Source organism: Euprymna scolopes, chromosome 1 (genome assembly GCF_053919585.1).
Source record: "Euprymna scolopes isolate OS-2025 chromosome 1, ASM5391958v1, whole genome shotgun sequence".
Classification (NCBI taxonomy): domain Eukaryota; kingdom Metazoa; phylum Mollusca; class Cephalopoda; order Sepiida; family Sepiolidae; genus Euprymna; species Euprymna scolopes.
This window is the reverse complement of record NC_136482.1, coordinates 13,294,484-13,320,126: the sequence shown is the minus strand read 5'-3', so window position 1 is coordinate 13,320,126 and position 25,643 is coordinate 13,294,484. Positions and strand designations below refer to the sequence as shown.

Here is a 25,643-nt window from a genome sequence, read left to right as displayed (position 1 = left end):
GCATCTTGGTTAGAATCCTCAACAGGTTGGTATGACAAGTGTTCACTTTCTCCTTTTCATTTTTTTATAACTGTAAAAAAAAACTTTGTTGCTCATATTTGTATGATTCATTTCTGCTTTTTTATCTTATTGTTTTCTCTGTCGCTGGTAATGTTTTGCATGAACATAAAAATGGTAATTTGCAAAATAATAACAAAGTATGTTATATTACTAATAACATGGTACGACAATAACAAATGTAAATTTACTAGACAAAAGCAAAGTTTGATTCATCAGCTTAAATACTATTTGGGTCTGACTTTGAAAATCTGACAGAATAACTTTGTTAGCTGGTATCATTTAATAATAAAATATTAATGGAATTAAATTTTTATAAAAACTAATTTGTTTACAGTAATATTGTTTTAATCTCTATAAAAAAATAATTTTTAAGCCAGTTTAAATGACTGTCTATTTAACAGTTTAAAGGCTTTCAAATTCCTTTTAAATTAACTATTAACAAAATATTTAAATGGCTCTTATTTAAAAACCACAAAAAGCATTCTTTTGGATTTAATTTTTTAATTAAACTAGTTTTTTAATTAGGATTTAAAAAATGTTATTTAATGCTGTTGCATTTTTTTATTCCATTATATAATCGATGAATAGTAAAAATGCACGAGTCGAGAGGCGAGAAATACGCACATGAAAAGAGTTCTCACAAGTTTATTTATACAGAAACTAAACTCTCCTGACCTAGACAGTTTGTCCAGTATATATATATATATATATATATATGCTCTGAAGCTGGAGACATAATTTTATTGAGTTTGTGATTTGAAAAAACTTGGATAATATTATAAGGGATGAATAAATATGATTCTTCTTTAAATTATATTACCTTTTGGCAGATTCATTTCTTTTACTATTTAGCTGACAGTATTTTGGACGTGTGATCACTATAACTATGCTTATTTTTATGGATTTAAGATAGTTATTTATCTGCGAAAATGTTGACACAAAAACTGACCCCTCCTTGTAAAAAAACTGCCCAGTTGGGGGTGAAAGAATTAATGTTTTTGCCTAGTTTTTTTATATTTGTCGTCCGAAAGACAGAGGTTTAAAACAATACCGGTTTCATCACGGTCCAACACATCTGTCAGAAGTTTTAGCAAGATATTAAACATACACACATCCACACAAACAGACAGGTGAGATTTATATAATAGATGTTTGTATAATAAACAGACTATATATATATATATATATATATATATCAGCTCTGTCCTCCATAGAGCACTCTTTAATAATCACATGGGTTTCATTGGATTCTAGGAAACCAATCTATACAACTAGTATACATACATACATTTATATATAGTTAAAGTAAAATAAATCGCTTTTTTGATTATGTTTAACCATTTATTTTTATGATTGTTAATGTTTGGATAAACGATTTAAAACATAGAAAAAAATCTATGATGTCATATCGAATCTGTAATTATTTTGTTAAATTAATCTTTTAAAGTCTATAAGAAAATCTAAATAGATTAGTTTGTAGAACATGATATTCACTTTATTTGTTGGGAATTTAGTATCAATGCAACATTTTACATTTTTATAAAAAAAGTTTAGATATTCATTTAAAAAAAAAAAAAAATAGTAACTGACAAGCACACAGGAAAAATGTTCGTTATATTATGAGTGGATTATGAAAGCAGCAATAATATAATATTTATGCAAATAATTATCCCCTCCCTCTCCTATTCATTTTTAATTATACTTTGTTGCAAGATTTTCTGGGCATATAGTCCAATCACTATTTGAACAGCTGTGTTTATCCCCCCTTCTCCTATTCTTTAATATTTTTGTATGCCATTTTGTTTGTTTTTTTATTGTATTTGTTTTGTCTTATTTCTTCTGCAAAGTCCAATTTTTATTAAGAAAATGTTCAAATGGATTTTTTATGTATAAAGGTCATTCCAAAAGTAAAGTCTTTTTTTTTCTTTTTTTTTTTTACTCAAAAAGTTGAAGAGCTACAAAGACAGAAGTGTTACCATTAAAACAAGCAACCTTTTATGCTCCAGAATATATTTTTCTACACAGTCACCAGCATTCTAAATGCACTTTTGCCAGCAATTCAGTCATGCATCTCTGCTTCTGGTGCATATCCTTGACGGGGGTTGCTTTCTTAAAGTCTTACACCATCAATATCTGCGACAGAAAAATGAAATTTCAGGTCATGAATGCATAAGTGTAGTCATCATAACAATGCAATTTACAATCCCCTCTTTTCCATTCAGCTGGAATAAAAAATAAAAGGCATTACTTTTGGTATGTTCCTTGTATATAACCTCATACTAAGAAACAATGTATGCTCAATTTGGTCAGTTTCTGATGTATTCAAAAATTACAATTTAAAATGTATTATGTTGTCTGTTTCATGAATGTTAACATGTTTCATCCCAACGAATGAAGAACCAACCAACTTGGTGATTTATGATAAGAAAGTGATTATTTTATTTTATTGAAAATAGATTTATATATCATGTTCACTACTAGATTTTATCACTTCTTACAATTATATCCTTACTAAATATTTGAAATAACACTAACAGGACCTGTGGAAACTCCACAGCTGACTCTTTCATATGTAATATGTTAATGTTGGCATTCTGTAGATGCTCAGCATAAATTGAGATGCCCCTTATTGTAGCTCTTTTGTTAAAACTGCAAAAGTATTTATCTAGGCTAGCAGGGATGCCCAGCAAAGCCCGATTATAAAATATGCTTAAATATGATATTTTAATTTATGCCGATTTTGTATATATTATTATAGTCAATTTTCTATCGATTCTTATATATTATTAAATTGTGATTTCAAAAATAAAAATATATATGTATATGACTTGGGTGCATCATCAAAACCGACACCAAAACTTATGAAAAAAAAAAATATATATATAACTTGAGTTCCTTCAGCTATAATCAAAACCAAAACTTATGAAGAATTCTTGGTAAAATTATTTATATCAAGAAATGGGAGATCATAACAATTAAACCACAGTCACTCGGAAGAAAAGAAGATGTAGGTGTGACAAACAAAGTAACACGCACGCTATCATATTAATATATAAATAGTATTCGAAACTCAAATTAGATTCTCTCGATATGACTATCATATACTGACTTATTCGAGGACTGATGCACCTTTTTCAAGTGATGTTGCCTATGGTAATAGCACTAAGCTGGATACTCCACCAGACTAGATGAATTCTTGTTCTAGAATCTGGTAAGACCAAGAGATCACAAAAAAGATTTACTATAAAATAGTTAACTGGTCAATTAGAGGAAAATGTTCTTATATTCTTTATTAACTCAAAAAAGAATAACTCAAATAGAACACATGAATATCTCATATAGAGACCAAACAATCATGAGGTTGCTTGCACGGCAACTGACAAGGCTAATCTGCTTGCCAGTCGGTTTGCCTCAAACTCCACACTGAACTCGGTACACCACTCACTCCCTGATTTTCCTCTGCGAACAGACGCGTCACTAAACGATTTGAAAATCACCCCTTCTCAGGTACATGCTATTATAAAAAACCTAGACACCTCAAAAGCATGTGGACCAGATCTCATCCCGGCTGTGCTATTAAAAAAAATGCTCTGCCGAGGTTGCTCCAATTCTGTCCAAACTTTACAATAAATGCCTTAACGAATCTTGTTTTCCCGACTGCTGGAAAACCGCCTCTGTGGTACCAGTCTTCAAGAATTCTGGTAAAAGAACTGACCCACTAAATTATCGCCCCATTAGCCTCCTCCCGCTTTTCGCCAAAATATTTGAGTCCTTAGTTAATCAAGCCCTAGTCCAGCACCTAACAGCTGCTAAACTCCTGACTGACAAACAATATGGATTCAGGCAAGCCCGTTCAACAGCAGATATCTTAACTGTAGTTTCTGAACGTATATACCGTTCATTGGACAAAACAGGGGAGGGTAGAGCGGTAGCCCTTGATATATCTAAGGCTTTTGACACGGTATGGCACGATGGTCTTCTAAGGAAAATTAGATCATATGGAATCGCTGGAAGAATTCATAATGTAATTAAATCCTTCTTAAGTAATAGAAAAATCCAAGTTGTCCTCGACGGTCATACATCCAAACAATACGACATAAATGCGGGAGTACCTCAGGGGTCTATCCTTGGACCTCTATTATTCCTGATATTCATAAACGACCTCCCTGATAAAATTGTTTCGGAGATGGGTATATTTGCCGATGACATCACTCTCTATAACAGATATGAGAGGAAAACAAATGAACACATATCCAAGGAAATGGCAGAAACACTAGAGGATGACCTCCAATCTGTAGTGGAATGGGGACAAAAATGGTTGGTCACATTCAATGCTGCTAAGACTAAGCTTGTTTCCTTCAATAACTACAAGAAACCTTCTCTACCACCAATAGCAATGGCCAAGAACACATTACCTGAAAGTACGTCTTTTAAACTCCTCGGCCTAACGTTTACAGGGAATATGAACTGGAATAGATACATTGAGAGCATTGCCAAGGCTGCTGCAAGGAAGGTTGGCTCCCTCTACCGTGCTAGAAAACTACTTACGCCTGACAGTATCCTATACCTCTATAAGGCAACCATTCGCCCATGTATGGAGTACTGTTGTCACATCATGGGTGGTGCATCTGCTTCTTGTCTCTTGCTCCTGGACAGGGTTCAAAAGAGAGTCGCCAACCTGATAGGTCCTGAACTGTCATCTAGGCTTCAGCCTCTGTCCCATCAATGAGATGTTGCATCCCTCTGCCTGTTCTACAAATACTTCAATGGTGAATGCTCTGACGAACTGCAAACACTTGTACCTCCCCTACGTAACTACCCCCGACAAACCCGACAAGCTACTAAGTCTCATCCCTTTACAGTAGAGATCCCTAGGTGCAAGAAAGCCTTTTACTTCAATAGTTTCTTCCCCCAGAACTGCGGGTCTTTGGAACTCCCTTCCAGGATTCTGCTTTCCCAACTGCAATGATATGCAGAAGTTCAAGTGTAATGTTAACAAACATCTTTCTACTCATCTCCCTTCATAATGACCCCGCTAATTAAGTCCCTGATAGTAGCCCCCTGCTTCAAAGTGGCACTGTGCCTTGTTTGGAGTGAAAAAAAAAAAAAAAAGTGTTAACCGCAAGAAAGGAAACTCTTGATTTCTGGGAACTTCCATGGAAGTAAAATATTTAAAAAGATTTTTTTTAATTCTAAAATTACAATAGAAATATATATTTAAAAAATAGAAGTAAATATAAGTAAACTTGATTATTGGCATGAATATGCATATTTATGCATTTCTTATTCACATATGAATTAGTGTCCATATTTGGATAGAAAAAAGTAAATAATTTTGCCCTTAAAATTGTACAGGTGCCTGTATTTTCATTTCTATCTCTGTTGTGTGTATAAATAATTATATACACCAGTCAGTAATCCCGGTTGTCTTCTTCATCTAAGCAATTTCACTCAAATGCAAAAGATTATTTTCCCGCAAGATTTATTTGTTCAGAGTGGACAGTTACAAGAAACCACAGAATATAATATCAGTTATTGCATTAGAGGAAGAGCGCACAGTTAAGAGATGGCTTGGGCCATAATCCATTTAGTCAACATTGTTCACCCTGCCTCCATATATGTTTGTGCTGTAACTCCTTTAGAGAAGCTGAAGGTGCTGCTTCTCTAAAGGAATTGCAACTCAAACATGTATGCACATATGTAGCCAATAATGTTTGTATAAATATATATATATATGCTTGTCATTAAGCACTTTTGGATATCCACTAGCATTTTCAGTGGATTTACATCTAGAAAACTACAACAATACAATAATTACTAATAAATTATTTATAGATATAGGTTTATGAATTTAACACTTAAAAAATTACTCGAAAGTGGTCTCATTAGAGTTAGCTATGCAAATAAAACTAAATCTACGAGTAACAGTAAAATCAATAATCTATTAATTCCATAAGGTAGAACTATTATGTAATAATATGGATTGAAAACACTTAAAGTTTCAAAAATAAAGTGTCCAACGCACATGTTTGGGAGAGAATATATTCTTGCATAGTGTTTTTAAACAATTGCATTGCAGACTCTTCATTGGAATCTTTTTTGTTTTTTATTTAAAAATTTCTTAAAATTTTTATTTTACCAAAAATGTATAAATGCTAGGATTTTACATATTTTACTCTGAAGAGCTCTACAAAAAATGAGTGGTTTAACAATTTATTTGTGTGCTTAACATTTGCAGGCTGCTGTAGGTAATATATAGACACAGAAGTCTAGAAAGAAAATGGTCGCTGCATTCTTAGAATATATTTAACAAGTATTGTAAATGATGTTTAACAATTATTTCGCGCAGACTGAAAAAATAATATTCCAACTTGTGAAGCTGTCGGATAATTTTGAAATGATTGTATTGCCCAATGTTGGTTAATAGCCAATTCTTGCGGTGCAAAATTTGAACATTGAGCAGATATTTGCAATCAATTCATGGTTTAAGATGAAATTGTTCAAAAGATGGATTTTGCCATTCAATACAAAAACTTTTTTTAGCGAAGTAACCTTATAAACAATTATCTTTATAATTTATGTGTGGAGTAAGGATTTCTTCCAGTTTGAGTTTTATATAAAACTCAATCCCAGCAGTCATTTTCTTTCTACGTTGCTGTGTGTACAAAATTACCCTTGTGTGTGACATAAGTTCAATGCATTTCCAATGTTGGCCTTATGTCTGTTTGTCTCCAGACTCAACTGGCTGGTTGACTGTTTTTTTACATTACAAACCTGTAGAATCACACATTTCTTCCAAACTTTCCTAATGTCAAGTGATGATTTCACAAGTGACCTTTTAAGGTATTTGATCGACCTTGGTCAATATCCAATTTCACACTTCTGGTGTGCTCATAATAATTATTGTTGTTGTTGTTAATATGCATGGTTAAAATTATTTTGCCTCTCCATCAAAATATCCTATAATTATTTTGTTTGATTTTTTTTTATATAAAAATGAATGTTTGCTTGAATGTAAAGAAATGAGAACATTTTTTTTGTTTTGTTTTATTCAATTCTCTTTTCACAAAACTTGTTGGAGTTTATGGAACACACAATTGTTTTTATGTTTTAATATTTTTAAGATGAGGATTATTTGAATTGTGTGAACTATAATTCTCATCTTATTTGTTATTTTGACAATGATTCACCCAATATAAACTTCCCACCAACTTCAGTTACATCTTTTCAATCTTGGGAACATTATGGAATTTTGAACTGAAAAATTTATTTAATCCATGTGAGTAGATTTGTCTTGTTTCATTTCTTATGACTGCGGAGAAATATTAACTTTTTTATTATGTCAGTCTGAGTTATTATCATGTGTAGCTTAAACCTTCAACCTTTAGAAAACTCTCAGTTAGAACTAACTGTTAATCAGCACTTTTATCCGTTCTGCCACATCTCAAGATGAACTTAAAGAAGATCATCAGTTATATCGGTTGGAATAGTTTAAATAATGCAAATAATACAGAATTGTTTCTGTATCGTTAAACATTTGAACTTTTATTACTAAAGAGAAAATGCTTACTATAAAAAAAACAAAAATTCATGATATAGCCATTATCCTTGTATCCTTATGTGATTCTACACTTTTTCCCTTGTTCAGTGAAGGAGAAATCCTTTTAGGCTAAGGAAATTTTCATTTTTATCCCAATCCGGAGTATCCCTTTTTGGGGAGCTGGATTTTCCCTACATTTTAATGACTTTGTGCCTAACTCCGCCTTCATGAGGAGGCAAGTGAAGAGAAAATTAGCAGCTTTAAAGATGAATGACTTTTTGTTTTTATGTATATTGTCATAGGTTGATTATGATTTTCAGAACCGTTTCTGTGCAAGTACATAGTGTTGCGGCAAAATCTGACATTTGACAAACAAAATTTGTATATGTAGAGATCTGACATTTATTTAGCATTAGAGTTACAAACTACATTATTTTTCAATGTAAGTGGTGCTGGTAGAGAATACAACATCAAGGTGAGTGCAAAATGAGTCATATGATTTCACAACCATTTGTTTACAGCAAGGAATGCCTCCATGTTGGCAGCCTGCAGAGAATCTATGGTGTTATGGGTGTGCTTGTTGGTCTTGGCGTCGGTCACACCTCAAAAGTAATAGGGGGATTTTAGTTGGGTAAGGAGGGCAGACACAAATCTGGTAACTAGTCATGAAAAACATTGAACAGCCACATCTAGGTCATCTTGTATGCAAGGGATGGAATCTAGCTGGATGTAGGGGGGGGGCATTTGGTGGTAATCTCATCCATCCACAGTTTCACCATGCTCCTCAGCAGTGACTCTCAAGCTCTTTTAAAAGAATAACTAAGGCATGGCATTCCCCTCACTGGAGATGATACCAAGGACCATAATGAAGGAGGGAAACTTTGTTTTATGGCAGGAACCTTCTTGATGTCATTGCAGATCCACCTGTCATTCTGTCTTTTGCTTGTTTTGTTCTGGCTGAGATTCTTTTCATCAGAGAAAATTGTCAGATCCATGCTTAAACTTGTTCAGCAAAGCCGCTAACAGCATGACCTTCCTCAACTTCAAGTGAGGAGTATGATGTGTGACTTGCAGTAGGAGTAACCAATGTCCTTCTTGATCCTTCAGCAAATCATAAACATATGATAGCCCATGTCAGCTTAAGATTTTATTGCAACACCCTACATTTCAAGCTTTGTCAATCTCAGGGAATCTCACCTATAAACAGTTTGCAACACCATAGTAGACCTATATCATTATTTGTATTATTTTATTTAAAACCATAAACTCTAACCACCTACATTCACAAGTAAAAATAAACTACCATATCCAAATAAGCATTATGTTCATATCAATGAAATATTTAATTTAGGATGCAGCAAATATGGTAGTTTATTTTTGAGTCAATCATAAAGTCTGCAAACTTTGATTTATTTGTACTATTGTTAACTGTTTTAATATTAACTGAGTACTTGTTAATACTTGTTAATCTCCATTTTGTTTTTATTGTATTTCAGGTTGCAAAACTCCTTTTTGTTGATTATATACACACACTTATTACTAATTTACTGTTATTGTTTTTAAGTATTGTTCAAACTTTAATCATATTATCAAAACATAGTTTAGTGAACAATATATTTTTCACTGGTCAGATTTCAGAAAACCACATCTAGTCAATTGAATTTTTACAATTTTCCAAATCAGACAGATGGAAACATTTTAAGATGAATGAATTAAAAAAAATAATAGGAATTTTGGGAACTATCAAATTATTTAATTAAATTTTAATGGTATATTAAGTTTTCATATTTTTATAATAAATTTTGAGTCTGTCAAATTACTGACCTCGCTTTTTGGACTGTAATATATGAGGGTTGTTTTAAACGTAAAACTTATTTTTTCAATTAACAAAGTTGAAGTGCTACAAAGATGGGAGTGGTACCATTAAAACAAACAACCTTTTGTGCTTCAGAATTTATTTTTTCTAGATAGTCACCACCATTCTCAATGCACTTTTGCCTGGAATTCAGTGACACCTCTCTACTTTTGATGCATGCCAATGACAAGGGTTGCTTTCTTAGAATCAATATCTGCAACAGAGATGAAACTTTCTGATCATGAATGCATAAGTTTAGTCATCATAACAATGCAATTTGCAATCTCTTCTGATCCATTTGGGTAAAAAAAAAAAAAAAAAAAAAAAGGTGCTACTTTTGGAATGTCCCTTGTATGAGATATTTTTCAAAAGCTCCTAAAAACATTTTTAAAAAATTTGAAATCTTGAATAAACAGACAAAATTCCTTTGAAACTATATTTCAAATGCATTTTTATTGCAAATTTCTTAAAGATGTGCCTAAGATCTTTTGCCAAATCTCAGATTATCACACTCGTGTATAAAAAAGTTCATATCAAGAGATGTTCTCTATCTTACATTGTGTCACAACATCTGACCACTAACTTGATAACAACACAAAAAAAGGACATTTGTAATTATCTGACGTTGATTGCAATTATTTTTAATGAAAGTACATACATGATAAAGATTTTGTCTTTTTAATCAAATGTAATTCTAAATAAACACTTAACTTGTTTTTAATGCTTGGAAATTGTAATTCTTGTAACTTTTTAACAAAATATTGAAAGTCACACATTTCATGTTTTTCCTCAAGAAAAAACAATCATATTGCCTCGGGGGTGGGGAGCTACAAAAGTGTTTCACTCATTTCATTTGGAGCAATTAGAAAAACATCAAAACAGAAAAATTAAAAATCATAGTGAAAATTTAATTGGGTTTTGTTTTTGCCTGTCTTTTACTTAATCAGACCGCTGTGTGTTTTATTGTTTCACAACCTCTACATGAGTTACCAATAATAGTCAACAGTCCTTGTCCAACCAAATCAGTTTGTGTTTTCAGACGACTAACACACGCTCAAGTTCATACTTTTACAACAAGCAACTAGTGAATTCCATGGTGGCACATTTGATTAGGGCACGTCTCCCACAATACCCCCCAAAATGAATTACCACTTGGTTCAAAACTGCCTATTTATTATTCACAGCCAGCTATCTGAAGGCCATTCCCTAATCTACACCCTCTTCAAAGATCCAGTCGATAAAACTTCTCAAATGAACTTGTGATGTTAAGTTGGATAAAGGTGTTACCCTTGGTTAAAATCGGACTTCCTTCTTTTAATCATTAAAACAAGTTTTTGATGAACCGTTCCATATAAGTTAACAAATTTACCGAATTTCCATTATTAACAATTACTATATTTTCCAATTTCTACTGTACACTCTTTAACCCTTATCCTCGAGTGGCCTCTTGACCTTGATAAGTGGTGATGCCTATGTAAAAAAAAAAAAAAAAAAAAAATCAGATTTTTTTGATTATCAATTTTTTATATTTATCAGATTTTTTTTTTTTTTTCAAGTCCATAGAGAACGAATGCACTCGTACACATGCAGAGAAAGTTCCTTATATAAAATACTATTTTGCATTTAGAGTTATAACTTCAAGATGCTTTTATCCATTGTAGGAACAATTTAGTTCTTGATTTTCATAAAATTGTGATTTCTATTAAGTCTTGTTTTTTCAAATCAACAAAATAACATCTTTTCTAAATCTTAATACAATCATAATTCTATTACTTTTCACTCAGTTTCAATAATAAAATAGTGACAGACATTCCATTAATTTATTTCCTTACATTTAACTGTATTCCTTATGTGTTTTTGTTTTGCTTTTCAAAATTCACTGATAATTATTGACACAGGAGTTTAATGTTGAAATTGAATTTTAGTTAATAAATTTAAATCCGCTAACGTTTTACTACATTTGCTTTGATTTTAACATTAGTTTTGAAAATATGATAAGTATAAAAATCTATTATGTAAATTGCATTTTTTGTTTTATTTTACTTCAATCAAAGTTCTCAGAAATCAAAGGGGGCTCGATACCTGCGGCTAACACTTGAACTCTATATGAAATACATAGTCGAATGTCCCATTAAAGTTCTTTATCTCTCAACCACTGAGTTAGTAAAGATGTGGAGAACATAATTTTTCTCTCCCCAATTAACCATTTTCATATGTTGTAAGCCATGTTTTGTTTCAGAACAGTTTCCAATGGTTAGATGTTCTATACAAGTCCTGGAGGTGACTGGTTCTCAGTAGACAGTTCTTGAGTTGGGAGCCACAGAGCAAAAGATTCTTCCCGTGTTGACACAAAGAAAACGTGCGAAGTTGCTACAGATAAAGTTTAATTTTTATGGAGCAATTCTGGTTTCTGATTGGTTGGTAGCAGAACGTGAATTAATTTGATTTGTTAGTTCCTAGCAGCATCGTTTATAAATAGAATCTCCTGACTGTGCGGGATCATACCCCATTATAATCCAAAATATTGCAACAATCTTTTGTTTTGGTCTTACTGGATTCCAGGACAAGAATTTATCTAGTCTGGTGGAGTATCCAGCTTCATGCTACGACTTGAGGTAATATCACATGGAGAAAGTGTACCATTCCTCATAAAATCTAATGTGGGTTAGCCATAAAAAGGAGATCTTATTTGGGCTGCGAATACTATGTGATTTTAAATATTTGGTCAGGATTTACTTCTAGGGAAAAGTATCCTCATGCCAGGTTATTCTGGCAAACCTCTGTACAAAGAAACCTTAGACACTCAAGGATAGTGTCTAGTAGGCATTCAAGTTCCCTCTATGTGTACGCTTTTGTGTTTAGCTAAAATTCAAAAATACAAAACAAATATGCATAAAGTTCAAATCTTCCTGATTTGCGTTCACTCGAATAAATAATACCTAAAATTTAAAAAAATTAGTTGTTTGACCTAAGCTGGTGCAAATTTCGTTATGGTCAATTTTCCAACCAGAATGTGTACTAAAGGGAAGTAACTATTATATTTAATTAAAAAATTACTTCTTTTATGCCAAAACATTCTTCAACAAATCTACATAAACGAGTTGAGCTGAGAAGAATGGGCTGAGCAGAGAAGAAAGAGGAGAATGAGAAAAAACAAGAAAAAGAGTGTTTTTTTATTTTTATTTTTTTTTGTCCCTCTCACCTTCACCCGAAACAAGGCATATTGCCACTTGGATGTAAGGGGCTACTAATTAGAACCATGCCTAAGAATGATTTTGGTTTATGTTGCATTTGAACTTCTGCATATCAGTACAGTTTGGGAAGCGGGTAGCAGGAAGGGAATTCCAAAGTGTAGGCATTCTAAGGAAGAAGCTATTAGAGTAGAAAACTTTCTGACATTTAGGGACCTCATCAGTGAAGGGGTGTGATTTTGTTGCTAAGCAGATTTGTTGGGGATATGTATGTTGAGGGGCACAAGTGCAATGAGTTCATCAGAGCATGTTCTATTAAAATATTTGTAAAACAGGCACAGGGATGCAACATTGCAGTGATAGGACAATGGTTGGAGCCTAGTTGATACATTGGGACCTATTAGATTGAAGACTCTTTTTTGGACCTTATCCAAGAGGGAGAGACTAATAGAAACTATGCACTAGCCCAGATGTGCCAACAATACTTCATGCATGGCGAATGGTGGCCTTAGACGTACAGGATACTCTCAGGTGTGAGTAGTTTTCTAGCATGATAGAGGGAGCTCACCTTCATTGCAGCAGCCTTTGTAATGTCCTCACTGTATTTGTTCCAGTTCATATTTCCTGTGAATGTTAAGCCGAGGAGTTTGAAAGAAGAATTCTCAGGTAGGGAGTTATTTGCCATGTATATCGGTGGTTGGAGAGGCTTCTTGCAATTGTTAAAGAAGAGCAGCTTAATCTAACCAGCATTAAATGTTTCCATCCATTTACATCCCCATTCCACTATGATCTGGAGGTCATTTTCTCACGATTCAGCCATTGTCTTGGATTTGTGTGCATCTTCCTTCATGCATGTTATGGAGCATTGTATCATCAGCAAATATACCTATCTCAGACACTATTATCAGGAAGGTAATTGATGAATATCAGAAATAATAGTGGCCCAAGGATCGACCCCTGAGGCACTCCTGCAATAATTTTATACTGCTTGGATGAACGTCCATCAATGACAACCTGAATGGTCCTATTGTCTAAGAAGGATCTAATTATATTGAGTATACATCCAGTTATACCATATAATTTAATTTTCATTAGCAACTCTTCATGCCAGACTTTGTCATAGGCCTTGGATATATCAAGGACCTGGCTTCACCCACCTTATCCAGTACATGGTTTATATGTTCAGAAATGACTGTTAAAATATCTGCAGTAGAACAACATTGCCTAAATCCGTACTGTTTGTTAAAAAAAAAAAGATCACCTTTTGCAAGGTGGTGAACTAGTGCTTGATTGATAGCATCTCAAAGATTTTAGTGAAAAGAGGGAAGAGACTAACAGGACAATAATTGAGAGGGTCGGTCCTTTTGCCAGAATTCTTGTACACTGGTACCATAGAGGCCATCTTCCAGCTATTAGGGAAACAGGATTTAGCAAGGCATTTGTTGTAGAGTTTGGAAAGCACGGGGATTAGCTTAGCTGAGCATTTCCAAATTAGTATAGAAGGGATGAGATCAAGCCCATACACCTTGGAGGTGTCTAAGTTTTTCATGATATCGCGGATATGAGAAAAGCTGACTTTCGGATCATCAATTGTAGCTTCTGCCTGCATAGGGAAATTTGGGAGGGAGTTGTTTGTTGGCTCTAGGGTGGAGTTGGAGGTGAATCCCCGAGCAAGCAGTTCTGCCCTTTTGGTCGTCATGCATGGGGAGATAGAAGTTTTTATAGAAATGTGTTACACTTTTGCCTCAGGCAACACCGGGTACCCCTGCTAGTTTTCTTAGAAAGTAAACAAGACAAATCATCTGTATTTTTTTTTTTTTTTTTTTTTTTTGCTTGTGGCTCCCCTCCTCTTTTTTATTATGATTTATATTCCGGATCAATCAAAGTTTAAGAACAAATTCTGGGTCAATTAAGGTTTAAGAACAAATTCTGGATCAATTAAGGTTTAAGAACAAATTCTGGATCAATTAAGGTTTAAGAACAAATTCTGGATCAATTAAGGTTTAAGAACAAATTCTGGATCAATTAAGGTTTAAGAACAAATTCTGGATCAATTAAGGTTTAAGAACAAATTCTGGATCAATTAAGGTTTAAGAACAAATTCTGGATCAATTAAGGTTTAAGAACAAATTCTGGATCAATTAAGGTTTAAGAACAAATTCTGGATCAATTAAGGTTTAAGAGCTGCACCAATTGGGTGAAACAAAAGGAACAGCTTTTGGTTGATTCCGCTTAATTTTGACATGATTTTCGCTAGACAAAAACAACGAACAATCTGATTTTTACTTCTAGGCCATTTTTTTTTTTTTTTTTTTAATGATTTCTTTCATGACCTTGTTTTACTCTTAGTGTGCAAGAGAGTTTTTTATTTTAATACAGGTTAATTATTGTTGTTAACCTTTCAGTTTGTTGGCGCGTTTTTATTGGTGTTCTTTTCATTATCTGAACTATTTTACGTTGAATTGTTCTGATTTGTATTTTATAGATGAATATGATGCTTACATCATTGTGTCTTTCGTGAATGCTACCCTCGTACTTTCTATTGGGGAAACGGTAGAAGAAGTAACAGATTCTGGTTTCCTTGGTACCACACCAACATTATCTTGCTCTCAATTGGGTGATGATGCCCTTGTTCAGGTATGTAGCTTTGAAAATATGATTTCTTTTTATAAACATAGTGGATTAAATAATTGAAAGACTTGACGTTTATTATTAAAACTGATTAGTCAGTCAGAGTTTACGAGTATGTTGCAAAGCGAGAAATGATATGCGGATTTATTTATCTTTAAAAACTTGTACAAAAATAATTTACAATAAAGTTCTTAAAAAATTAGATTAAGTATAAAGCCAAAACATTGGGGTTAAATGTTGTCACTTTATCTATTTCCTAAACTAGTTTCATGCACCAAAATACTGTATTTACTCCATGGAGTTAAACTTTCTAAAATCCCCAAATGTTTTTTTTAAATGAACTTTATATATGTTCTAGCAAGGAGACCCGACATTGCCCGAGATTAAATGAGGATCAATGAGTATTCCACACTTCTAATGCTTTTATTGTCATCAAAATGAGTGAAATCGCCCATTTTACGGCTAAAAAAACAAAGTTTGTCTTGATTTTATTCAATTTTTTATTGGATTCTTAACTTTGTTGATCACCTATTTGAAATTGAAAGCATCACTATTTTCAAAAACTACAACAGCAACAGAAGGTTTTAAAATTATTTTTGGTGTGACTTTTTAATCATTTCTCATATCTTCCATCCTCATTCTTTGAAAATGGCTCCCGTAACATGAACCAAATCAATTCTTCCATCGAACGAGACAAAACCTCCTTGCCACTGTAAGTGCACTCATTGTCATACAATATTTGAGTTGTAGAGGCAGGTTAAACAATTATCTGATCAGTCTGAGAAACCATCTGTCAGTTGCTCAACCACTGATGAAGCTGTGCCTCTGCCAAAGACAAAAAAGAACAGACAACAGAAGTGAAAATAAAGCCAGTTCAAGAGCTGTTACTCATCCAAATCCTTCACTGCTGACACTCAAGCTCACCAACTCTTATGATACTGCTCTTTCAAGCATGCCTATCTCTTCTACCTCGGGTCCTGCCTGTCTCTGAAGAGTTCAAAAGATGCTCAAAAGTACTGAACACCTCCCTAGGCGCCTGATGCTTTTCAAAATGTTCATCACACTAAATCTATATTTGTCTACAGAATACCAGAGAGCTCGATGGCAACAGAACTTGAGAAGTTTTAGAATGATTTTGAGGCCATATCAATCATTATAAAAACCACACTTTGTGACGCTGAATCAGCAGAGATCAAGGCTTTCAGAATTGACTGTCAGGTTGAAAACTTAGCTGTCAAACCTCAACCTATCAAAATCAGGTTTTTATCTGAACACTCGACACTTTCTTGCTGCTGTCAAATGCATAACATGGACTCATAACAAAGTGTTTTTTGTTTTTCGGAAAGAATTGTTACCGAAAAAATGGGTCTACTGGAGAACTCCGACCGAGCTCCGGATGCATCAGGTTGCTAGAGAAAAGGATTTATGAATAAGTCATGATCAGATTATTCATCTGCCAAGCTGGTCGACCCCACTTATGATTTTGAAGTTTCATGGCAAAGGTAGTTTTCTTCTCGAACAACAGACCTTACCATATGCAAGGCAAGGAGTACTCTTTTTCTCATCAAGCACTGTTTTGCCGAACTCATTCCAGATGTTTTCCTCCCTATGTACGTATCACTCGTCTGACCTATGTTGGAGTATGGAATCCAGGCGTTGTCTTCATACCTGGTTTATGACATTCAGCATCTGGAGTAAGTGCAGAGGCTGGTGACCAGGTCGTGGCAAGTTTTTTTTTTTACCTTCCTTACAAGACCTATATGCAGCGGCTGAACCTTTTTTCGCTGGAGCGCTGAAGACTGATTGGTGACATAATTTTGGCCTATAACCTCCTTCATGGCCATTACAACCTTCCTCGGAATCTTTTCTTCACCCTTGAACCTGGACTGAGAAGACACTACCTGAAGCAGTTTCATCAGAGATTTTAGCTAAACCGATGAAAAGTCGCATTTTTCATCCACATATTGATTCCTTAGAATAGACTACCACTTGTAGTTGTCACCGCACTAACAAAGTTGGACAGATGCTTGTCAACTATATTTTTCCAACTGTCAAAATTTACAGCGCCCCCTTCCTCTCCCTTTGTTCACTTTCCTTTTTTTTCTCTTTCTTCTCCGCCCTCAATGACAACGAAACATAATGTTTTAACCTATATTGAATAAATTGAATTGAATTAGTCAGGGACCCAGCATGGTACACTGGAGGAAGTTTCACATACCTTCTTGCAGTGACTTAGTCCACAAAACATTGTGGTCTACATTGCACATTAGAGAACCTACAGTTGATTTCATAAAATTATTTTGAACTTGAATTAATGACTACAATGTAAAAGTTAGTACTTCTGCATATCCGTAAGACTTGACTTTGGCTTGACCAGCAGCTGACGTAAACCACTGGAGTATGCCAAGCATTGATCAAGTTGATCAGCCAATAGAAAAGTACCATTGGAAATGGGAGCAGGTGACAATAAATTGGAAGAAAAAAAATTTATATTCATGCATGAAAATGGTTAACTCTAAAACAAATCTATGTAAGAAGAAATGATACAGATGCCTCAGCAAACAGTTATTGCCAAGAGAGAAAGCCATTAGCCTCAGAATTGAGGTGCAAGACATGTACACAGAAGTGTTCACTTAAAAAAGAGTATATTTGAGCAATGGTTTTGCTTGAAGGTGTACTAATGCTTAATGCAGATAGTGGTCTCCTTATGTAGCAGAACATTTTTTTTTTTCAAGGTTTAAATTAGAAATCTCAAAAATTTTGTAAATTATTTGTGGGCACATGATATGACCACTCCAAAAAAATCTTCAAAAGGAATGTGAAATTGGGTCAGAGCATACTATTACTGACTGGAGGAACTTCATTAGAGACATTTTTCAGGATTATTTCCTTAGGAATCCCTGGCAGATTGAAGGCCCCAGACACATGGTGGGAATCAACCAAGTCTTTGTTTAAGAGAAAAAAGCACAATGTTAGGAGACTCATTGAATTACTCTGGGTCTTCGAAGGATATGACATCATTGATAAGGAGGATATCTTGGTGGCTATACCAAATCACAGTACCAAAACCTTCCTACATTAAAAAAAATATGTTCTGATAGAGACCACAGTTGCATTCGACTGTTGGAAGCTATACAACAAAGTTGGAGAAGTTCCACCACCTGACGGTTAACCATATTTGTAGATCCTCGTGACTAATGAATTTTGTATATCCCTGTGATGAATAATCACATTGAGAGGATGTGGAAGGAGGCTAAACAACACAATAAGAAGGCGGAACCAGCTGGGAGCTTCTTGATATTGAAAAAAAAAATTTTTAATTCTAGTTATGTACAAAAAAAAAATCTAACAAATTTATCTTTTGTAAAAAAAAAAAATAAAAAATGAACACAATCTTTCAACTTCAACTAATAATATACTTGAAATTTATGTGAAGACAAAAATTTGGAAATAATCTGTTTGTCTCCATCATAAATCACATTGCAGAAAATATCCCACTGAGGAGTTTCCTTCCGTTTCTTCTACCCTATCTTCTCCTTTGCCATCAACGACTGTCCTACAGTTGACCGAAAATATTCTTAAGGAAATATTCTATATTTTCACCAGGATTTGGCGTCTCCTGGGGGCTTTTGGGGCTAAATATAAGGGGGGGGGGGACTGAACTTAGTCATTTTTTTTTTTTTTTTATGCCTTGTTCACTGTGCACTCATGGGGGACCATGCATGCTTCACTTGTTTTTTCATTGTATTTAGTATGTGATAAATGTTATTTTGCTTCCCAGCATCTTTTACTTTGACCAATGTTGGCTTATTCCAGCAGTTTATGTCAGCTGCTGGTTGAGCCAGAGTCAGTCTAATAGAAATCTGAGTCAGTATGTGCAGAAGTACCTAAAAGTCAAGTAGTATGGTTCAATTGTGCTTTAAAAAGAAACGTTAACTTTGAATGCACCCTTATTTTATCAAAGAACCTACTGTTGGGAGGTAAATTCGCTGGGAAGGGAAGGATCGGTGCAAGTAGAATCATGACCTAATGATTCACTAAAACACACAAAAAGGCGATTTAAAAAAAAAAAAAAAAAAAAAAAAATATGTAGTCAGCTGAAAGTGACCAAGTCATTTTCTACTTAGGCAAGACACTTAGGATTTTCCTATCCTGAGTCAGTATGTTTAGGAGTCAGTTAGTTTGCTGGAGTTAGCAATTCTAATGAGACGAACTGATCAACTGACAAAGATGCTTTTACGGACAACGTTCGGCGGCCCTTGTTTTACAACTCTTGTATCAAACACGCCCACAGTACAACTTTAAAAAAAAAATTTTTTTTTATTCAATTTTCACCCCAAACAAGGCACAGTGCCGCTTTGAAGCAGGGGGCTACTATCAGGGACTTAATTAGCAGGGTCATTATGAAGGAAGATGAGAAGAAAGATGTTTGTTCACATTACACTTGAACTTCTGCATATCAGTACAGTTGGGAAAGCAGAATCCCGGAAGGGAGTTCCAAAGACCCGCAGTTCTGGGGAAGAAACTATTGGAGTAAAAGGTTTTACTTGCACCTAGGGATCTCTACTGTAAAGGGATGAGACTGATATATACACAATTTATCAGGGAGTTTGTAATCTCTTATAATTTGCTGTTGCATTTGTTTTCATATACTTGTGAACCAGAGCTCGCACCCTTGACAATCACCGAGATGACACGTCCAGAATGACACTAAGAAGAAGATGAAGAAAATCACTACAAGTGTTGACAATGGCGGTTGTTGAGGGATGCTCATGATTTTACAACTTGAAAATTTGAACTTTTTATTTATTTTTTTAATATTCTGATAATTTTTTTTTTTTTTTTTTTTAACTTATTTAAAAAACATTTTTTTAACTTCTCAGATGAAAATAATAATGTACTTGCAATTGGGCCCCACTTGTGAATTTCGTACTCCTATAAAACTTCCTCCTTTAGAGGATAGGCATAGGATTAGTGCTGCTTTGGTATAGTACGGTAGATGAAAATAACTATTCAAACATGATTTTATTTTTTATTTAATATTTAAAATTTTGCATTGCCTCACCACCACCTTCACTCTAAAACAATAATAGTTACTTTTTTTAGATTTCATAGAAATTGTAATGTTGAATATTTTTTAAAATGCAACAACTTAATGAAAATGATTGATTTCATGAACATAACATTTTATTTATTCGTCCCTACAGATATATCCTGATGGTATTCGTCACATCCGTGCTGATAAGCGTGTAAATGAATGGAAAACCCCTGGAAAGAAAACAATTGTAAAATGTGCCGTCAATCAGAGACAAGTTGTTATAGCTTTGACAGGAGGAGAATTGGTTTATTTTGAAATGGATCCTGTGAGTCCAAAATTCTTTTCTTTTATTTAATTCTCTCTTTTTTGCTCTTCTTCCCTCATTTTTATCTTACTTCCCCTTTCTCTTTAGCTCTCTTTCCTCCTCTTTCATTTTTCTCTCACTCTCTCCCTCTCTTTCCTACATTTCTTTTCCTCACCCTCTCTCTAACTTCCACCTTCCTCCCTCTTTCTCTTCATCCTCCTCTCTCTTTTCCCCTGTCAATACAGTCATTTATTATAAAATCTCTATGGCTTAGTAAGTACATCTTATCTTTTCAGTTAAATATAATCATTAAAAAATGAAATAACAACTAACAGCTCGCACAGGCTTGAAAAATTTTGAGCTTGGTTTTGAAAAGGCTTTCTTTCCATTATTACCTTGAAAAGGCTTTAATAAATCGTATTCTTTATATTGAATAAAAATTTGTGTCTGAATATTAAAAATAAAATCCAAATAAATACATTGTTCTGAAATTGCATATTATTTCTGATATTGTTACGCCACTTTATTGTGAAACTTTGCGATGTTATCCATATACTTTACAGATGTAACCTAAGTGAGATTCAAAATCAAAAATACTATTAATATATTTTGAAAATATGATTTAAAATATTAAGCTTTTTTTTTTTTTTTTTTTTGGTTTATTATATCATTCTTTATATAACAAATTTTGTTTTTAAAACTCAAATTTTGTTTGGAGAAGGCATTGAAAAGCCACATTGAAAATCTGTATGAACCCTGACAACCCTATTGTTTTAATTCATAAAGAATATATCAACATATTTAGATTATTTAATGTTCTTGAATATAAAGGATTTATTTTTTCTCTCTATGATTTTAGACTGGTCAATTGAATGAATACACAGAGAAAAAAGAAATGTCTGCTGATGTTGTTTGTATGGGTCTTGGAAGAGTCCCATCTGGGGAACAACGATCTCGATTCTTGGCTGTAGGTTTAGCGGATAATACAGTTCGTATCATATCCTTGGATCCATCTGTAAGTAAATTCTTTGTTAATTACATCTACTTGCAAACATTGTTTTAATAATACATAGAAATAAAAAGTACTTTCTATTAAATTACCATAAAATATTATGAAGCTGTATTTACCCAACATTGTTTAGATTCTTATTTTAGAATATATTTGTATAGGTTTTTATAAATGATGGTTTGGCTTAGATAAGCATCCTTCTCCCCCTTTCAAATGATTGAAAGAACAAAAAAAACAAAACGCGTTTCACTTTGACATAGGTGACTTGAATAGACATTAGTTTAGAAGATATGGCTTACCTGTCACTAGAAGCTGATAATGTAATTCATTCAAGTTCATTAAATATAATCAATTTACATTTTTGAATTTTTTTTACATAAGGATTGATTATTCATGTTATTTAGATTACTTGGACTACTGTTCTCATCTTCAGTGCTATTTTCAGAAGATTTTGGTCTATGTAACCTCAGACCGTCTTTAGATGTATCTTATGCAAACTCAGAAATATTTCTGTTGAACTTTGAATCTGCACAGAATTTAGAACGGAATTTTTCATTTAATCCATGAAGGGAAAATGCTCTCATTACATCAGTCATGACTGGGTAGAAGTGCTAAGTAATTTGCAATTGTATTTTAAAAATACAGTTGCAAATTACTTAGGATACCTACTCCGTCATAACTAACAACTACCCATGTATTAAATAAAGGGATTAGTTTGAAATTCCATGCAGATTCTTGAGTTGAACAAGATACATCTGAAGATGGTCAATGGTTACATCGGTTGAAATGTGAAAATAACACTGACGATGAGAACTGTAGTTGATAAAGAATCCCAAAACATGAATAATCAATTTACATTTTGAATGAACCATTTGTATAAACAAGCCAAAAATATTTGATTTTAAGAAATTACTTTTAGTCAATAAAATTGTCTATAGTAATTTAAATGGATCTTTACTTTTATTTGAACAAATAAAACAATTCGTCAAAACTATGACAAATTATCTCAATTAGCCAATCAAAATGTATCTTACAAAAAATGTAGATAAGACGCTGTGCATTTGTCATTTTCTCTTAGTTTTGTGGTTTAGAATCCAACATCATAGACTGTTTAAATTGTATCAGTGTTTAGATGATAGTGTAAGGTTAGAATTCGATTAAGAAAATAAAAATTTATTGAATAATTCAGTTTTATTTTTCTGCTATTGTGATCAATTCTGTATTTCAGATTGACTTATCACTCTTGTTTACAATTATACGTTGGGATATGATGTCATGAACAGAACTATGTGTCAGAAGAGCTAAAGTTTTTGGGGTTCTTGTCCAGCTATCTTCCTATATTCAAAAGAAAGAAAAATCTGTATGATATACATACCCGTGACAAAACGATATCATATTCCAAAAATTATGTAAATTGATTAAGTAGTTAAATTTTTATAAAGAAATCATTTTTAAACGATTAATGGGATTTCATTAGCATTATAAGATGTATCGAGTAAATGTAAATTATTGTTGAGTTATCTCCTTTGGTTTCTTGACATTTTTTTCAAAAAGGCGGATGAGGCAGTCACTTTTCGAATACTTTGATTTTCTTATATGAAAATAAAACTATTTGATGAATTTAAGTGATTTTCGGAATATTTTTTTTTTGTCACAGATACATACATCATATAGATTTTCCTTTAGTTTTGTCTTAATATAGGAGGAATTCTGGAAGTAAATGAAAAAGCTGATTCAGCAGCTAAATCACCAATTAAAATGACTCGCAATAGATCCAAAATTGTATTTAAAATATCTTGAATTGTTAACATTTTAACATAATTTATGGATGGTCAATGAAAGTCAAAATAATTTGATTTTTAATTAAAAAATAAATACTCCTGATTGGAAATAAAAATCTATGAAAAAAAATTAGACTTATCTGATCTAAATATTCAGTATTTATTAATTAAGGTTTTGATGTAAAGCATTTATTTTATTACTAAATACAACTTATAGATTTTTTTCCTCTGCACATTCAGGATGTTATTCCTGAGTTTTGACTGTGTATGAATTGGTGGGGCTTGGATTAAATAACTTAAGTGACCTAAAATATCTTTAAGTTCTTTGTTGTTTTTTTTATAAAATAAATACTTTATAATTTTTCACCTCCTCCTACATATAAGAATTAGTCTCTTCTCTAACCATTAAGTTTAGATTAAATATTATCAAGTTAGGCAGTAAGTATTGATTATCGCTAACATCTTGGTCTATCAAATACCTTGATTTTTCATATAACATTTATGTATTCAATTTACTCTCCGTGCTTGTGCATTATAAGTGGATATCTGAAAAACACTTATGTAATTACATGTCATGTCAAAATTATTGAAAATTTCAGAAATTCCAAAAAATGATTGAGTAGAAAAATAATTACAAGAAAGATTTATCGAATAAAGAAGTTTTAACGTTTTAGTCTATTCCGTATAACAAACTGACTTATCTCCTTTTGCTATTTTTAAGAAATAGATTAATAACATTTTTTTATTTTTATTTTTTTTTGTAAAAACAAAAATAGTTCTAACAGATCTTCTACTGTCATTTTTCATAAAATTTGAAATTTTTCTAATTATTTAAATTTTTTTTCTCCTTTCCAATAAAATTTACAATCATCTGAATATTTATTATAAATCAGTGTTAACAATAGACACATATTTCATTCTTTATTCATGCATGGAATTTTGCTTCTTTGTGAAAATATTTTTCCAGTAATTTCTATATTCTATTTCAGGACTGTCTGTCGCCATTGAGTATGCAGGCTTTGCCTGCTCCCCCAGAAGCGTTATGCATTGTTGAAATGGGTGGATCAGAAGCGATTGAGGAGACTGGGGAAGGTGGCTCCCAAAGTGGACTTTTCTTAAACATTGGTTTGCAGGTAACTTTCACCCTCACATTTTTTATCATTTTTAACTCTTAACATCTTCTGCTGCTTGAAATCAATTGATTGGCTACAATTGATATTTGTATTCCAAATCTGCTTGCCAACATGTGAAATGATTACCTGTTGTTTAAATCTATTTTTAAATATGTTAAAAAATTTACAGTGAAAGGAACATAACTCTTTAACAGTACTTGTGGGACATCCTTATTATTTGGATTATTATGACAACCAAATGCTCATTTTGCCACTGGTTGTAATTAAAGTACTTGACAAAATTCAGTTGTAAGTGACACTCTTCTGGAAGTTGAAGGTTTAATCCTGAGTGCAGGTGATACTCAGAATACAATTGTGAATTACTTCGGATTTCTACTAGGTCATGGCTGACAAAACAAGAGCATGCTACCCCCTGGATTAAATAAAAGGCTCTGTTTAACATTCCATGCAGATTCCCAAGTTAGACAAGCTTCGTCCTTCAACCATGATGTGACTTTCTTTGGAAATTAAGGCTGAAGAAAGTCAGAAAAATAAAACTCGAGATAAGAACAATAATCCAAATAATATAAATTATCAATCCTCATCTCAAAAGTTCACTAATGTACATCCATGTACTGATATTTATTTCATATCATTTTTTCCATAACGTTTAGACACTTTTTTTCACACATGCATTATTTTCTTTTTTTAAATCTTTCAAAATGTCTGCTTTTGATGATGACTAACATAGTTTGTCCCATATTATTATTTGTACAAATGAGATCTTATTAAAAAATGTCAAGTTTCATGACGATCATCCTAAAAATAAAAACGTTTAAATGACATGTATTAACTCATTAGTTCTTGTTGGATTGCCAAAATTAAGCCTGGTCCATATCAAATGTGTGACCAGTTGAAAAATACTGTTGTATGTGAAATGTCAGCAACATTTCACTACAGAAACTAATGTTGTCAATATCAAATTGCAGCTGATAATTGCATAATAGAAGTCATCGTTTATATAATGTTAACTATTTTAACAATAATGCAAACATGAGGTTGTAGTGCACTATATATATACACGTTCAATAGCCCTGACCCACTTCTCCAAGCAGTAAAGCA

At 32.9% G+C, this 25,643-nt stretch overlaps 1 protein-coding gene and 1 long non-coding RNA gene across 3 annotated transcripts in view; both read left to right on the top strand.

The window, feature by feature from the left end:
• Positions 1-25,643, top strand: part of LOC145280023 (splicing factor 3B subunit 3) — an 85,685-nt gene that overhangs the window by 34,814 nt on the left and 25,228 nt on the right. For both annotated transcript variants that reach the window (XM_080131805.1, XM_080131721.1), the window contains exons 14-17: positions 15,132-15,283; positions 20,485-20,640; positions 21,479-21,634; positions 24,399-24,542. In XM_080131805.1, coding sequence (XP_079987931.1) covers positions 15,132-15,283; positions 20,485-20,640; positions 21,479-21,634; positions 24,399-24,542 — 608 coding nt within the window. The remainder of the gene's footprint in view (positions 1-15,131; positions 15,284-20,484; positions 20,641-21,478; positions 21,635-24,398; positions 24,543-25,643) is intronic.
• LOC145280127 (uncharacterized) lies at positions 14,462-14,829 on the top strand. The gene is made up of 2 exons (XR_013868560.1): positions 14,462-14,531; positions 14,793-14,829. It is a non-coding gene; the product is annotated as an uncharacterized LOC145280127 (long non-coding RNA).